Source organism: Heterocephalus glaber, unplaced genomic scaffold (assembly GCF_053883595.1).
Source record: "Heterocephalus glaber isolate CG9 unplaced genomic scaffold, H.glaber_assembly_v1.0 deba00001610, whole genome shotgun sequence".
Classification (NCBI taxonomy): Eukaryota; Metazoa; Chordata; class Mammalia; order Rodentia; family Bathyergidae; genus Heterocephalus; species Heterocephalus glaber.
Genome location: NW_028258381.1, coordinates 35,934,145 through 35,951,622, shown reverse-complemented (window position 1 = coordinate 35,951,622; position 17,478 = coordinate 35,934,145). Strand labels below are relative to the sequence as shown.

General features: G+C 53.8%; 1 protein-coding gene across 1 annotated transcript in view; it reads left to right on the top strand.

The window, feature by feature from the left end:
- The window catches only part of Foxk1 (forkhead box K1), a 51,507-nt gene that overhangs the window by 24,093 nt on the left and 9,936 nt on the right, over window positions 1-17,478 (top strand). Inside the window, exons 2-4 of the mRNA XM_004840408.3 lie at window positions 4,733-4,918; window positions 16,071-16,227; window positions 16,761-16,907. Of these exons, the coding sequence (XP_004840465.3) occupies window positions 4,733-4,918; window positions 16,071-16,227; window positions 16,761-16,907 (490 nt within the window). The remainder of the gene's footprint in view (window positions 1-4,732; window positions 4,919-16,070; window positions 16,228-16,760; window positions 16,908-17,478) is intronic.

Here is a 17,478-nt window from a genome sequence, read left to right as displayed (position 1 = left end):
CCAGGGCTGGAGCTTGAAAAGTGCCTCCTTTTCATACCCAAGCAGCGTGCCACCAGGGACACAGAATCTCACCTGTTAGATTTCCCAGCTCAGGCTCTGATGAGTCACATGGGAAGCCTCGGTGGACAGCCCCATGCAGGCCTGGAGCAGACCCAGGCCTCCCTTCCCCAGGATGAACGTGCTGGCGTGCCACTCCCTAGCCAGAGCCTCAGTATACATTTTATTTTTAAGGAAATTGCAGAGAGACCGTGGGATTTAACCCCCTCCAGCAGTGTCCCAGAGACAGAGTCCCACTCCTCGTGGCACTGCGTAGTGTGGCTGCCGTCTCAGTCAGGGGTGTTGGGGGCCATCTGTCACCCACTGAAGGGCTTCGGGGAAACACAGTCTCCAGGCAAGGAAACACCAAGCCCTCCTGCTGTTGAGGGAGCTCGCAGAACGGGAGAGCAAGGCGGCCTGAGAGGAAGCCCCTCGCTCTCTGCCTGTGAGGTGACTGTGCTTCTTTGTTTTGAATCTGATGAATCTCCGCAAAAGGACCAGACTGTCCCTAGGAGGGAAACCCTTCCCCCTCTGCCTCCCCATGTTGCTCCTCCTTTGCTAGGGTGCCCTGGGTCCTGGTCCAGGTCCCCACAAGGGCCTTCCCTTCTCCCAGCCTCAAGGTGAGTGGGGGACGGTCACTTCCTGCCGTCTCCTTGACCTAGGAGCATCCTTCAGAGGCAGGCTGGGCTTTCTCCCAGGTCCAGTGGGCAGCCAGGTATGCCTGTTGGCACCTGCATGGATCTGCCAGGGTTCTGCAAGGTTCTGCGGCTCCAGCACCAGCTTCCAGTACAGACTCGCAGGCCCGCCTGTTTGGCTGAATCCCAGTCACCTGGCTTTCCCGGCCCCTGAGTGAACCCTGCGAAGTTATCGCAGCCCCCCTCCCTGCCCCCTGTAGTGCTGTAGGAGTTTCCCTTGAGCACCCATGACTGGACTCCGAAGCACACACCGGAATTCCTCCCAAGAGGGCGGGATGGCGTGTACGGGGCTGGCTGTGCACCGGGGCACGTGCTCCTGTAATCCCCAGTATCTTCCCCCTGCAATGGCTGTCCTTTTCCTGAGCAGGAGGTGACGTCATTTTGTTGGTGTCTTGGCCTCGAAAAGCTGGCAGCCTGGCCAGGAGCAGTGATCAGGTAGGTAACTGCCTTTGGAGGCCCTGGCCCCCCACCTCCATGCTCCTCCCAAATGACCCTCTGCGCACCCTCTCCTTGTGGCTTGTGCGTGTGGCCCTCCCACACTGCTGCTCAGCACTGCAGCCCGTGCCCAAAGCCGCCTGGGCTCATTCAGGGGTGTTCTGGCAGGACACAGTAGATGTTTAACAGAAGATCTTTGGGGTTAAACACAGTCTAAGATTGTCATAGCTCTTTGTTTTGGGGTTTTATTTGTAAAAGCATCATGCAAAGCTGTTTTCTGGAGTCCTGTTTTTGCATAGTATCCCCACAGTGGAGAGCCCCTGCCATCTAAGTGGTCCCGTGCCCCACAGGAAAGCCCCTAGCCACGCATGAGGCCCTGCTGGTGCTCTGACTGCTGGCTGCTTGCTGGGAGCCTGACTGGTCATTCCTCTCTTGTCTGCCATGTGCCCCTGGAGCTGCACCCCACGCAGCACTGGGCCAGGTTGATGCTTCCCTGAGGTCAAAAGACATGCGGCAGCTGGGAGAACTGGGCACAGGGCACAGGCCTGCAGTCCCAGCGCCCTGGGAGGCGGAGGCAGGAGGGTCAAAGTTCCAGCCTAGCCTGGGCACTCCACCGCTTAATGAAACCCTGTCTCAAAATTTAAAAACTGGTAAAGGGCTGGGGATGTATCTCCATGCAAAGGCCCAGAGTTCAGTTCTGATACTGAAAAGAAAAATATCTCCAGCGAGGGCTCATGCCCAAATGCAAGCCTTTCAGGGAGAGGTGTGAGTGGTAGACACTGGGCGCATCCGGTAGGTCCTGGGTGTCCTGTGTCCTGTGTCCTGGCCCCTCCTCTTGCTCCTCCTGATGGGAGTTCGGAGAGCTCCAGCACAGGAGGCTGCCCTGATCACATCCCCTGGGGCGTGCCAGCATCCTCTTAGGAAAAGCGGTGGTATTTTCCTGAATGCTCAGTCCACCTGCAAATATTATCTAGAATCTTGGGTTTTAACCTGGAAATCTCCGTAGAAATGACCTCCACGCCTCCCATTCTGATGATGAGGAGAACAAGATTGGGGCAGGGTTCTGTCTGCTCTCCTGTAGTGGTCCCCAGGTCACCCCAGAGAGACTTGGGCCTGGAGAGCAGATGGCCCAGGGCCATGGCCCTCTTCTGGTCTTCATGCCCAGCCAGACACTTTTCTCAGACCCACGTCTGCCTGTGACCTTGGACATGGGCTAGAAGCCACGTCTTCTTTCTAGCTGGCCATGATGGGGCTGTTGTATCAGGGTCTCATGTGGACACGGCTTCCCTGCACAGGACCCAGAGCCCTGACCGTGTGAGCACCCCAGCCAGTCACCCGTTGTGATGGAGTGGGTGGAAGACACGCATGGTAGTGCACCCAAAAACTATCTCCTTGTCGCCATCCTTACTGTCTGACAGTATTATCACAGAGTGTGTCCACACCCCCTTCTCTACCTTTGGTGCCGCCGTTCACAGGTGGACCTCACCTGGCCAGCATGGCTCACCTGCCCAAATACCCAGCTGCCCTCCTGACTCCAAAGCACTTTCCCTCCTCTAGCTTGGGGATGCCCAGCCCATGCTCAAACACCAGTGTGGGTGGATGTGGCTCTGTGACTTGCAGAAGCTGAAAGCCATCAAGGATGACATCAGCGGGCTTCAGAGAGCACCTTAGGGCCACCAGTGTGGGGCCTTTGCAGCCAGAATACCAGGGGAGGAAACTTCCATCGGGCTGCAGGGAGACCAAGGAGCGCCCCTTTAGATTGGGTTTAGAAGCAGAGCTCAAAGCCTGCCTGAACCCATTTCCACTTCTAGACACTCCCTGCAAAGCTTGCCACAAAATAGCTCACTTTTATTATTTTAGTATCATTATTACATTAGAATCGAGAGAAGTTCTATCAAGAAACAACTCCAAGAAGAATTTTTATATTTTATTTCCACATTGAAAATCAGTCAGATTTGCTTCAGCTCCAGAGAGTCTGTTTATGTGAAATCAAGTGCATGCTAGCAGCAGGGTGTACTTTTCTTCTCTAAATGGTAAATGGGTGAAAGAGCTTCAGGCTACCACAAGCAGAGCCCTAGAAGTGATGTTGATGCCACACTTCAGACCCCACTGTCCCCAGCGGTGGAATGCCAGGTCACTCTTCCCATGATGCCCTTCACCCCAAAGCAGTACCTGCCGCCCTTTGCTCCGATTGTGTGCACAGGACCGTAACCTCCAGCTGGGTCACAGTCAGCTGCTGGGATGTCCACCCCCCTATTTCAAGACATAGTCTCAATAAGTCACTAAGTTGCCCAGGCTGGGATCAAATCTTTGACCCTTCTGCCTCAACCTCCCCGAGTGCATCATCAGTTTGCACCAAATCACCATTGTGTATCACAGGTCCCAGCTTTGACTTTTTCTTAAGTCTTATTTTTTAAAAAACTGACTTGTGGGCCAGAGATTTAGCTCAGTGGTGCTGCTGCCTGCCTTGCAAGCGCAAGGTCCCGAGTTCAATCCCCGGTACCAAAAAAAAAAAAAAACTGACTTGTAAGAGCAGGATGCTCTGGGAATGACAGGAGCATTTTGCTCACATCTGAGTCTGCAAGGTTTGAGGTACCGCTGCTGTCCACACTGCTGCAGGGCGGAAGGCAATCGGGAGCAGACACTGCTGTCTCCAGGTCCCGGCAGCTGTGTCACAAAGGCTGAGTGTCCCTCAAGTGTGGGGCTCTCTGAAGAGCCGGAAGTGTGTCGTGTGTCATTGCTGGGTGTCTGGGCTTCTTTCCTACACGCCCTGCCTGCTTTCCACACAAACAGTGGTCATGGGCAGCCTGGATTGTCCGACTCTGGGCAGCCTGCTTTGATTTGTTTCATTTTTGTTTTGCTCTTTTCCTGATGTGCAGTTAGCAAGTTGTTGATTTGTGACTTCTCGGTGTGGAAATGAGGTGGTGTACACAATAGAGCGGTCTCAGAGATGGAGCCTTGAACAGCATCTGCCATCCTGAGTCCCCCATGCGGCCTTGGTGTTGCATGCTTCCACAGCTGCAGGGTTGGACCCGTCAGCACATGGCCATGTCCAGTAGGAAAAGCAGGCTCAGGGTCTTTAAGCTTAGAGCTAACTGGGAAACTGATGTTAAGCTCTGGGTTCGTGACTGCTCTCTAGGACTCCTTCCTGATGTGTGTTTTCAGGTAACATCACTACCTATGTTGCGTAGCATTTGCTTTCACTGTCCATGTAGTGGGAGGGAATCTGTCTTTAGCATCTCTCCATAAATACCGTGCCCATTTATAGCCTTGGCCGGGTTGTCACAGCAGCTGCCCTGTGGACAGCAAGGGGGCATCCCTGTCCAGGAGTGGAAGGGAGACGGACCACACTGTGCCTGGGTGTTTATCCCTCTTCTGCACCTCACACAGAGTGTAGAGAAGCTGTATGGGAAGCGACTTAGCAGAGGTATGGAATGGCTGAGGCTCAGCCCCACATGAGCCACAGTGAGCTGCAGGTCTTGTCCCTGCTGACCGGGGCTCTCCTGCTGGGAACCCTGTGTCCCTCCCCACTTCCCTGCACCTGACCTTCTGTCCTCCCTCTGCAGGTGTACCTTCCGGTTCCCCAGCACAGCCATCAAGATCCAGTTCACATCCCTGTACCATAAAGAAGAGGCTCCAGCATCTCCTCTCCGGCCACTCTACCCCCAGATCTCCCCGCTGAAGATCCACATTCCGGAGCCGGATCTCCGGAGCCTGGTCAGCCCCATCCCCTCCCCAACTGGTACCATCAGGTGAGCAGCTGCCTGCCGAGCCAGGACCCTGGTGGATTCACCCTGTGTACTCGAATATTCATCACTGCTTCCCCACCTGGCCAGGCGGAAGTTTTAGATACAGAGCCTGTTAACACCAGCACAGGAATATCACACACACACACACACACACACACACACACACACACACACACACACACACACCTTAAAAACATTTTAAAGTAATGTTTACATACTAGGATCTGATGAACTTGTTTTTCTTCTTTTCTTTTCTTTTCTTTTTTTTTTTTTTAAAGATCCTGGGGATTGAATCCAGGGCCCTAGCACTTAGCTACATCCCCAGGCACTTTTTTAAAACTTTGAGGCAGAGTCTCTAAGTTGCTAAGTTTCCCAGGCTTGGATCAAGCTTATGATTCTCCTGCCTCAGCCTCCCAGAGGAAGGATTACAGATGTGTGCCACCACTCTTGGTCTTTGCAGTCACTTTTAAATGAAATGGGCTTTTCTCTCACACATGCACCTATATGTCCCAGAAGATGGTCCTCATGTGTTTGGGTGTGAGGCCACAGCTCCTCCCATGGCCTCTGCTGCTTCTACCACCTCTTGTGCATTGTCAAGGATACAGCGAAGGGATGGAGGCCGTGTCTGGTACTGTTGTGATGGTGGCTTGAGCCTGACATTCCACTGAGGGGTCTCAGGCTTCCAGGGGTGCCTCACACTAGGCTCTGAGAACTGCTCTGCAGCAGAGACAGGGTGGTGCTTTCCTCTAACCCCAAAGATGAGTCCCTCCTATGGCTGGCACACTGAATGGTCCCCAAGGTGACTCTTCTCAAGCTTTGTGCATGGAATCATACTGTGGTTTCACCCTTGTGTGTTGCCACAGGGGTGGCTCCCATCCCCAGTTTGGCTGTGCTCAGTGTCACACTGGCTTAGGTTTTCCTGCATGCACCTGTGTATGTGGGTAGGTGGCTGTGTTTGAGCTGTAAGGAGCTGGCTTCCTCTCGCCAGAGACAATAAGAGGTCAGTGCTGTCTCAGGGGCAGCCTGGGAAACAGCCCAGCCAGAACTCAGTTCTGGGCCAGTGTGACCCTGGCCATGTGTCGTTGGTTCTATCTTTTGGGCTGGGGCAGGGCACTCCTACACGTCATCTTCCCTATCCATGAAGCCACCACTAACCTCACAGGTCTCGGCGATGGTCAGGAAAGGAGTAACTCATGGAGCATCGGACACATGCTGGTCCCCTGCAAAGCACTGCCCCTAAATTAGTGAGTTCCTTCCTTCCCTCCAATTCTCCTTCCCTCTATCCCTCTGTCCCTCCCTCCTTCCCTCATTACTGGGAATTAAACCCAGGTCCTTCACTCTGAGCTACATCCTAAGCCCTTTTTATTTTGAAACAGGGTCTTGCTAAGTCATTAAGTTGCCCAGGCTGGGCTGAAACTTGAGATCCTCCTCCCTCAGCCTCCCAGAATGCTGAGATTATGGGCATGTGCCATCATGCCCAATTCCTTCCTTATTTCTTAGTCTTCACAGCTTTATGAGAGTCTGGTTTCCTAAACCTCACTCAGATTCCTGGAGTAGCCCTGTCCTAAAACCCAAGTTCTGTGTGAGCAGGTGTGGTGTCTTCCAGACCTCTGGCATGGGTATGACCCCACTGCCCCACCCCAGCTCACTGTGTGGCAGTGCCTGGTGACACTCCTGTGTTCACTTCTGCAGTATAATTCACACACAGCTAAGAAAACGCCATGTGGTACAGCGAGGCAGCCAATGGGAAGATGATTTAACCCAGGAAGAGAAGATGAGGATCCTCCTGGGATCCTGCAATTCGCTGTCATCTGTCCACACAAACAGCCCACATGTTCATGGCAGCACCATCTGTATATCCCCAAAGCAGAGACATTGCAGACGTGTCAGCCATGAGGGGTGAAGGTGTGGCCAATGCATAGGACAGGAGGTCACTTGCCACAGAAAGCTGTCAGGGACTCACGCGTGTGCACACACACATACACACACACACACACACACACACACCCGTGGCTGGGCGAGGAAAATGCAATGCCTGTTAGAGGAGCTGATGTGGAGGCCATGCAGTGTGTGACCCTTTCGGCAGCAGCATCTGGGGCCGGGCAGCCACAGACAGGAGCCAGGTTCATGTCCGGGGACGAGAGGGTAAAGGCAGTGGCTGTTCTCGGCTGTGGGGTGGGGGACTCCTTGTGGGGTAGTGAAGATGTTCTGTTGTCAGACAGTGGTGATGGTAACACACTTAGCAAGTACAAGAGCACCACTGAGGTGCACGTGCTCTGTGGGTGACGCATGTTGTGCGCGACCTGTATCACAGTAAAGCCCGCAAGTCGCATGTGTCCTTAAGGCTTCATCCCCTGTCCCCTGAAAGCAGCTGTTGGAGTGAAAGCCAAGCCCTGTCTCGAGCTGCCAGGAGCTGGGCTGGCTGCCGCCTGTTTCTGCGGTATCCCAAGCAGCAAAGACCTTCCATGCCCAGCAGGAGCCAGCCCAGGCGCCACTGAGGGGCTGGGTGTCTGGGCCTAGACATGGAGTCTTTAGGAAAATAGGAATGTTTCCCAGTCATAGCCCAAAGAAAAATAGCTGCTGGTGAAGAAGGTGTTGTAGCTGAGCTATGGGGTGAAGGGCGCCTCTGTCGGAGGGGACAGGGTTGCAGAGGCCCGAAGTACTCCTTACTGACACCAGGGTCCAGGGTCCTGCTTTTTCTGCTGGAGCTGGGGGCTGGCCCCTGAGTCCCCCTCATGGTGCTCACTGCCTGGTCCTTCTTTTTAAGTGCCCCACGTGGGGTCCCGGTTCCTGGTCACCTGGTAGTTAGTGGCTTGGGCCTGCCTCTTGGGTCTGGGCCTTTAATGCAGAGTCACAGCGAGGAGGAGGCCGTCAGTTGACATCGTTTATCTTAGGCCTGCGGAATTCAATTGAGTGTTTAGAAACCTCACAGCCCTGAGGTTTTTCTGGCCAAGGCACTTTTCAGTTTGAGTTTCTTCACAGGGTGGGGCTGACATGTTTACAAACATGCCCTGCCCTGCCCTTCCTCTGGGGGAGGGCTGGCTGCCTGGAGGGCTCAGGGCCAGCTCTGCCACTTGCCTAATTTGGTGTGCCTTTGCCTCGCCTGTCCCCATTGGCCACCGAGTCCTGAGGCTGGGGGAGGTCCTGGTCAGCCCCTCCCTGGAGCAGCAGCTCCCTGGCTGCTCCCAGCATGGCTGTCACCTGCAGGACCTTTCCAGGAGCCCTAGCCCCATGGCCATGTCCCTCCCCCGCCCGGGTTTCACTGTGCTGGCCAGTGCTGGTTCCCAGGCTGTGTTCCGCCCATGGTGTGTGTGTGTGTGTGTGTGTGTGTGTGTGTGTGTGTGTGTGTGTGTGTGTGTGTGTTTTATTTTTTGCCCTGCTCCGAGTACTCCACCCAGCAAATGAATGAGCTCTCTTTGAAATACATTATGTGACCTTCACCAGCACTGTGACCTTTCTTCTCGAATAGAAGGAATAGAAGTGTTTTAGGAAAGAGGGAATCAGTTCATTTTCTAGGTTTGACAAAAACAGCCACCAGTCTAATCTGTGCTCTTCAGAGCTGGTGTTTTCAAACAACTGCTGGAGTCGCATATACAAGAGGCATCTCGGGGCTGGGGTTGGGGGAAGGGGTCTTGCCGCGATTTCTCCAGTGTGCAGATCAGAAATGAAAGTTGCTTGTGAAATTTGGCAAAAGTTAGCAGTACATTACATAAAATAGTGTACTGAGTGGAGTCTAAGACCCCTTTTAACCTCGACCCTTCAGCACAGCTCTGGTTCATTTTGCTAGATGACTCTCAGCCCTGACTCAGCTCTGGTTGCTGTGTGATGCTGGCCGCCTTCTAAGTTCGGAGGTTCCTGGGTCTGTGTTAGAGGTTTCATAGTCCCCTTTTCTCTCTCCTTAGTTTCACTGTGTGATTTCAGTTGCCAGCAGCCAAATAGGCTCTGTAAATATTAAATGGAAAATTCTAGCAGTGAGCAGTTCTCAGGCTTTAAACTGCTCCATTCAGAATAGTGTGATGAACTCTGCTCTGTCTCAGGCAGGCAGGAAACGTCCCTTTGTCCCTCAGATCCTTGCCATGTGCTCTGTGCCCCACCCCCCAATCACTCCGTAGCTGGCTGGGTTATCAGATCTGTAGCTGTGCACAGTGCTAGCGCTTCCGGTGGCCCCAGAGCACCAGGTAACAGTGCTGGAGATTTGGGTGTCAAGACAGGTGGCAAAGCACTGGCTCTCAGTGAAGAGTGCAAGTGCGTCATAGATGTGCAGGAAGAAGCAGTAGCTGCAGGGTCAGTACTGAGGGCGAGGCGTCCACTGGGGAGCACAGATCTGATCCCCAAGGGTAAGGGGATTCTGTGCTCTTGTTTTTCATGCAGACTTTGGTGCTTCCTCCTGGGTTGCTTGTCCACGTTCTTCACATGACTGCAAGAGAAATGTGTGCACACGTTCAGTCATCCTGGCCGGGGGCAGGTCAGATCTTGCTGGTCTAGGAGCCTTGGATATTGTGCGATCATTGACATTCCAGCTTTAGGGTTCCACCCACACCTGCCATCTTTGCCAGTTCTGGTTCACCTTGTCCACTTTCCCATCTCAAAACTTGGGGAAATCAGCTAGGCATGGTGGTTCATGCTTGATGCCTGTCACTTGGGGAAGCTGAGGCGGTAGGATCTCAAGTTCAGGCCTGGCCTGGGTAATTTAGCAGCTTAGCAAGACCTTATCTCAACTTTGGAAGATAAAAATCCATCCCCCCTGCTGAAAGGTGGGGGCCCTCTGTGTTCCTTTTATTTTTCCCTGCTACCTAAATCTGTCCCAGGGTATTTGGGGCTCTAAAATGGTGAGAGTATCGTTTGCAGCATGGCAGGGTTGACCCCAGTTCTCCTGAGACTGTGGCAGGAGCCTCCTCAGCTGTACCTGCGTGATGTCACTGGCTTGTGTTTCCTTGTGGGACTGTGCATATGGCGGGCAGACGGGCTCAGGCCGGGCAGACGGCCACTGCAGGGCCAGAGCTGGCAGGGGCTGAGGCAGACTGCTCTGGAGTCTGGGGGCCACACCCCAGCCCAAGCATCAACACAAGTCTTAAGTATCACATGCAGACCAGCTCACCAGTGTCCTTCTCTGGGACAAAATGCATTTCTGAGGCTACTTCAGCTTTTTTTTTTTTTTTTTTTTTTTTGCTACCAGGGATCAAACTCACTTGCACTTGTGAGGCAGGCACGGTGCCACTGAGCTAAATCCCTAGCCCCTACTTCAGCTTTTGAAGTTAGCTTCCTAGGATTTTATAGCATCAAATTTGTCTTAAGGGAGAACAGACATTTTTGGATGTAGGTCTAAAAAGGTTCTTTCCTTGTTCTTTTTTCCCCCCTTGTTCTTTTCTTTGTAAAGTTGCTGTATGTGCATTGTAGAATTCAGACATTATGGTGAAAATCCCACAAAGGACACTGCCCAGAGATAACCCCTCTTCCCCTCTGACTTAGTCTTCTGGCCATTGCCTGGTTATTTCTTAGTGATAGTCGTATGCAGTTGTGCTTCAGCCTCTTGGATTTAGATATTATACTTGGACTTCCTACGTGGAAGTTAAGGATTTAGCATTTCCTCCCCGCCCTGTCATTCCTGTAAAATTACATCATTTTGATTCAATCAGTATCAGCGTTTTCTTTATTGTAACCTTGTGATAGTGGTCATGCCCCGCCATTTCCTTCCTTGTACTTTGGCCTATTTTTCCTCTCCCTGGCGTCCTGATTCCTCTTTCTTTTGGGTTGGCTCTGTGTGCCTGCTGCATGCAGCATGTCTGGCTCCAGCTGGAGTGGGCAGGAATATCATCAAGAGGCCTTCCTGTCTCTACAGCCCTCTGCCTGTGCCCCTCTGACCATGGAACTGTCTTCCCAGCCATCTAGGAATTTCTGGGAGGGCAAGGGTGACTCTCCTAACTCTGGTGGCTTCCTCTTTCCTGGTTTGCTTCTTTGTTTAATTGAGGAGCATCCTTTGTGTATTTAATATGCTCAGAATTTTCCTGGGAAAGGGTACAGGAGAGGTAGGTTTTTAAAAAATTTTCCATGCCTGAAAATTATTGTTATATTTTCATTCTCACCGGATATATGGTTTCCCACATAGAGAGATCTAGGTTTGACCCTTTCTCTCTCTGAATTTAAAGTCTTTTTCTGGCTTCCAAGGTTGCTGTTAAAAAGTTGGACACTGTCCAGTTCCTGACACTTTCTCCCCAGACTCTAAGGGGTGCTTGGTGTCCCTGGTGGGCGACAGTGCCACCGTGATAGGCTTGGAGAGCCTCCCTCCTCTGGATGGGGCCTGCAGTGACCCCTGCAACTGAGTGACCAGTGGCCTCCTGAGTGTCCTTGCATTCCCCCGCCTCATTTTTCCTTTCACTGCGTGCCCTGCTTTATGGGGGACTTTCCTGTCCCTCCAGCCATATGGGGGACTTTCCTGTCCCTCCAGCCACTCTCTATTGGATTTTGTTTTCTCTCATTGCTTGTTTTTATTTTTAATTTGAAAGGGCATTTTCTTTTCTCCACATATGCTTTTAATAGTGTTCTTACCTCCTCAGGGCTCCATCATCTCTCCCTCTCTGGGGATACGAGCTGTGCGTAGTTTTGTTCCCATGTTCTGTCTTCTCCCTGGCATGGTGGCCTTACCTGTGTCCCTCTGCTCCTTGTTTTGTTCTGTGGGGTCCCTGCCTGGCCCCTGCTGGCTGCATGGCTGGTCGCTGGGTGTAAGAACAAAGCGGCAGGGCCTGGGACCAGGCCCTGAGTGTCCCCCACCAGCGAGACTCCGAGGGTGTGCGGGGCCATGTGGGGCACGGAGGCCACACAGCCCTCCCGTGTGTAGGGCGTCATCTGACCTGAGCTGTCCCTGTGCCTGTCTCTTCTGGGCTCCAGGATCTGGGATCTGCAAGCGCTTGGCATGTCTACACACTGTACCCCCTTATATTTCAGCCACACTGACCTCTCTGCCCAGTAGCCCCCAGTTTCCACTTGGACTTCAGGGACGACACTGGAAGAAAGCCCCAGGGGTCAGTCCCAGGCAGGGTGAGGCCTGGGCCCTCTGGAGGGTGGCAGTCATGGGCCCAAGATGGCCACCCTGGCCCCAGAGCTGACCAGCTGGCTGCCCCCAGGGCTGTTTGTGGCAGGTTTGTCGCCTCAGCCTGAGTTCCTGTCAGTAAGACCGAGGCGCTTCTGTTCCTGCTGCCCTGCCTGTCAACACCCTTGCTTCGGGAGGCACCCGTGCAGCTAGGCTTGTCTCAGCTGCACCCTGAGGTGTTGCCCAGGCTGTGGGGACCATGGGGCTGTCCTGACCAGAACAGCTCATTGCAGGCACAGGCAGGGAGCTCACGTACTCTCTCAGCCTTCCCACTTTCCCACCTAGGGTGGAGATGGGATGTGGGACGTGGGACATGGGAGTGCTGCTCTGTGTAGGGGAGAAATAGGAGGTGGTCTCTGCCCCTAACGAGACTTAGTGTTTACACTGTCTTCTAAGGACCATCATCAGATGCTGTGAGAGAGTTAGTTGTTGGTTTTTGTTACGTTTGGTTTGGTTTGGTTTTTTGGAGACAAGGTCTCACTTGTAGTTCAGGCAGGCCTTGAACTGACTATGCAGCCCTAGCTGGCCTCTAACTTGTGGTGATGCTCCTGCCTCAGTCTCCAAAGTGCTGGATTACAGGGGTGACCACCACACCCGGCTGTAAGGAGTTTTGTCGTAGACTGGTCGTTTGTGTCCCTGGCATTTGGCCTGCAGTCTGGGTTAGCTGTCCCAGGTGACCCCGAAGTGGGCGCCCTTCTGTGGAGCTCAGATGCCACCATCCCAGTGAGGCCCAGGACATCTGGATCCGTCTTCACGTGGTACGTTTGACGGCCCTGAGGTTTCCCAGTCTCTGGCGTCTCCCTTCCTGCGGCCCCTGGAGTGGAGGCGTGGCGTCAGGAGGCCCATCCCAGGCACAGGCAGCTGAGGGATGGCTGGGTGGGGTTCATTGAGAAAGGCCCTTCCCTGCAGGCCGGAAAAGCTGAGTGAGCATCATCCTGACCTGGCACTGCCGGGAAACCACTCGGCCCTGCAGCAGCAGTGACTGTGGCATTGTGCCCCATCCTGGCACCAGGGGACTTCTTGGCATGAGCCAGGCCCAGACTGAAAAGCAGCCAAGAGACTGCTCTGCCTTTTTCCCTGCTTTTGAGCTGGACTTTGCCAAGCCTGGTGTCTGACTTCCGCTCAGCCATCCTTTGGGAAGGGATGCCTCTGCCGGGGGCTTCTCTGCAGGATGCAGACTCGCATACTACCCTCTGTTTTTTGTTTTCTGTCTCATTCTCTTTTTTTTGTACTGAGGATTGAACCCAGCCTTCAGCCCTTTTACTTTGTCTTTTCAGACAGAGACTTGTTAAGTATCTTAAGTTGTCCAGCACGGGCTCCAACTTGGGATCCTCCTGCCTCAGCCTCCCAGGATACTGGGATTACAGGCTGCAACACCAGGCCTGATGCATTCTACTTAGCTCTGCACTTGATCTTTTATAAAGCACCTGCGGGTCGTTCCCATGCTCGCCCCACAATCCCAGATCACCAGAGCTCACGGGATGTACCATTGCCAGACTGTGCAGGACAGAAGCACTCACTGCCTCAGGGCCTGCATGCGAGGTGTCTGAGATGAGCCCACCCTGTCCCACTGCACTCGGGCTGGACGTTCCCTGCTCTGTTGCAGGGAGGCTACTTGTGTGTCTGGGTGACACCTTGGCCTTGTGGTCTGCAGCACTGCCTTAGGCCTCAGGGCAGCCTCTCCGAGCCCAAGTGTCATCCAAGGGCCTGGATCTGGGGCAGGTGTATGGGGCACCCAGCATCGCAGGGCCGCAGTCCCAGGAGGTACCCCATCACCTTGCCACTGCATCCCTCAAACACCTTCGTGCCACAGCTGGTGGAATTTGGGTCCCAGATGGCTGAGTTTGAAAACCTGATTTCTGAGTGTGTGAGATGGTACTAGTGAGATCTTCTGCCCCTCCCCACCTTTGTGCTTGGGTTGTATTTTAGGTTCAGAATTAAATTCAGAAGTCTCTTGTGTTTTGCTTCTGCCTCACAGCTCATGTATTGATTAGAATGTCTCTCTGTCAGAGAAGCTTGAGCTAGTCCTGGGAACACAGGCTCCTCCAAAGAGCTGGAGGTGTGGCCAGGACACACACATCCAAAAAAATTTCTGCACCCGCATGATTACCTATCTCTAGCAGATTTGGGGATCAGGTGGGAAAGAGAACAGAAGTTCTCAAATTAGAAGCCTGGTATCATGGTGCACTCCTGTAATCTCAGAGACTTGGGAGGGCTGAGGCAGGAGAAGGATCACGAGTTTGAGCCCAGTATGAGCAACAGAGCAAGATCTTGTCTCAAAATAGAGAAGAGCAGGAGTAGCCCAGTGTGAAGGCCCTGGGTTCAATTCCTGGTACCACCAAAATAAAAAAAAATTATGAATGAGAAAGCTTAGAATTCTGCTTGCCTTGAGCTTATTCACCCCTGAAAGGGCCAGTGACTCAGCTTCAAATTTCTCCTAGGGTTAGCTACAGGGTTTTCTTTTCATTCATCCCTTGCTCCATCCACCAAGTGTTCCTTGAGCCCCGATTGTGCAGGAGGCTGCCACTGAGAGGGAGTCAGATGAGGACCCACTGGGTCCTGGGGCCCAAGAGGGTGCAGTGTGCGGAGGAGAGAGGAGGCAGCGTGGGGCTGAGTCCCCATGCAGGAGACCAAGTGTTTGGACAGCGGGGCTGGGGGCACCAATGAGGAGGAAGCAGGAAGCAGGAAGCAGCAGGAGTCCTCCAGCCTGGTGCACCAGGGAGCCACCACCTCCTGGGGCTCTGGGCGGCCTGAGAGAGTACAGAAGAGGAGCAACTGCTCCTCTATCCCAGGGCCCAGCCTGTGCCATCGCAGGCTCTGGGTGGGGCTCTGTGTCACGTGAGGCAGGACCCACGTGGGCGGGCAACCACGAAGCACCTGCACCCTCCTACCATGTTCAGTTTGGTTTTCTCAGAATGTTTTGAATAGAAATCATTTTCGGAATCAAAGTTTTGATGTGGTTTGATAACTAAAGCCTGTCTTCACTAATGAGAGGAAGCAGGCTACAGCTTCCTTTTTTTTTGTGGTTCTAGAGATTGAACCCAGCACTTTTCACACTGAGCTACATCATCCCCAGCTCTTTTATGTGGTGGACCCTCGAGTTACAACCAGCCTAACATACAAACAACTTGAGTTACGACCAGAATTTTAGTTTTAGCTTACAACCACAGTCTTGAGTTACGACCCATATGCTGGGTGCTTGTGCTTGCACATGGTCTCACATACAGATCTAACCCTTAAAGAGTTCTGGAAGGAACATTTCATCATCCTTTCCTGTGTGGAGTTAACTGAGAAATCCCGGGCCAGTGTCTCTCTAAGGACCCTGAGATCTGCCTGTGTACAGGAGAGAGGCTTTGAAGACTGTGTAGAGGAGCCTGAGCCTTTGTTGGCCAACTTGAGTTACAACCAGCCCTTGGGAAGGAATTGTTCATAAGCTGGGGATCCACTGTACTTTGAGACAGGGTCTCGCTAAGTCCTCAGCTGCCCAGGTTGGGCTCAAACTTGGGACCCTCCTGTCTCGGCCTCCCAGAGTACCAGGACGACAGGCCTCTACCACCTCCCAGCCTGCACTCGGTCTTTAGCCCCTCAGGTCCCAGGTGCTCTTCCCAGCATGTTTCCGTGGAACCATGGAGTCAACTCTCCATCCCAAGTCTTTTCTTGGGGTGCCATCTTGTGGACGGCTTTGCAGTACCGATCTGCTCCCAGGCCGCCTAATTGGTCCTCCGGCCTGGAGCTGGCCCTGCCTGATGGGGAAGCTTGGGTGGGTAGGAGCTGCCACGCCTCCGTGGGCAGGAGGGCCGCAGCACGTCCTGCCTGCAACCTGGGGCGTGGGCGGCCTTGGCCTACAGCAGAGGCTGCTGCTGGGAGACGACGTGTTGCCATCGCCGGGATCCTATTCCCTCGCTGTGGGACCTCTACCCTGGGTGTGCCCCGTCTTCTGAAGAGGGTTGCACTGCACAGTGCTGCTGTGTGCAGCGGGGACAGTAGTGAGTCCCCCTCATCCAGATGGTCCTGGAGCCTTGCCCTGCACAGAGTTGAAAACTTACCAGTGTCCTTTCGTCTCTGCAGTGTCCCCAACTCTTGCCCTGCCAGTCCTCGTGGAGCCGGGTCCTCTGGCTACCGCTACGTCCAGAACGTGACCTCAGACCTGCAGCTGGCTGCAGAGTTTGCAGCGAAGGCCGCCTCGGAGCAGCAGGCAGACACGTCCGGCGGGGACAGCCCCAAGGTCAGAGCCTCAGCTCCTGTGGTGACAGGACCGGGTGGTAGGGGCCTGCCTGGGGGCAGCACACATGGTGCTTAGGGCTGCCGTGTGGCTGGGTGGTCAGGAGCGCCAGCAGCCTTCCAGCCTCACCTGCCCGAGTGATGGAAGTGGCTGTTTTCGATGACTTCGGGTCACTGCTGCAACCCTGCTCCCGTCGTCCCGTCTGCTCCTGCAAGACCTTTTCTGAGCTGTAATGATGGTCTCCGAGAAAGCATGCCCCATCTTCCTTATAAGTGTGCACCTTTGTTCTTTCCCACTTGAGACCTGGCGTCATGTGTGAGTGGGGTGGAAGATGCTTCAGAATTAAACAGCCATAGAAACTGCGTTTTTCCTTCCCCTGAGGCGAAAGCGGCAAGTGTGAGTTAATGAAGCACTTGGAGCCGAGGGTCTCGGGGATGAGACTGACCCAGAGCCAGGCGCCCTTGCGGGGAGCCTTTCCTCATGGGTCAGCGGCGTGGGGCGGCTGCCCAGTGACCTCGCGGCCCCTGTCTGTGCAGGATGAGTCAAAGCCACCGTACTCCTATGCCCAGCTGATCGTGCAGGCCGTCTCCTCGGCCCCGGACCGGCAGCTGACACTAAGCGGCATCTACGCGCACATCACCAGGCACTACCCGTACTACAGGACGGCCGACAAGGGCTGGCAGGTGAGGCGGCCGCTCACGGGGCGACCTGGCGAGGAGACCGGGAGGGAGGGCCCGGTCTGCCTGGACCACGCGGGGCGCCTTGCCTGTGTCAGAGCTGGCGTGCCGTGACGCTGAGTCAAATGGGGCCTTCCCTTTCTTTTGGTGGCAAAGTTTCACATTTATTAAAAGTAGGAAAAAGGGTCTGCAGAGCAAGTTTGGGCCAAGTAAAAATAGGGAAAAAAATACACCCTGCAGCTTAGGAGTCATTTTTCTCAGCTTCCTGCCATACTTTGTTAGGCTTTTATGCCTAGTATATGTTATGATCCTGTGCTTCTTTGGAAATAACCCTTGCATGTGGATGCTGCAGTCCACACGGTGTTGTTTTGGGAAATGGTGTTATTTTTGTTTGCTTTTTGTGGTACTAGGGATTGAACCCAGGGCCTTTACCCTGAGCTACATCCCCAGCCCTTTGTTGTTTACTATTTTGAGATGGTCTCGCTAGGTTGCTAAGTTGCGCCGGCTGGGCTGCAGCTTGCAGTCTTCCGGCCTCAGACCCTGAGACTGCCGGGTTACAGGCATGCACCACCGCTCT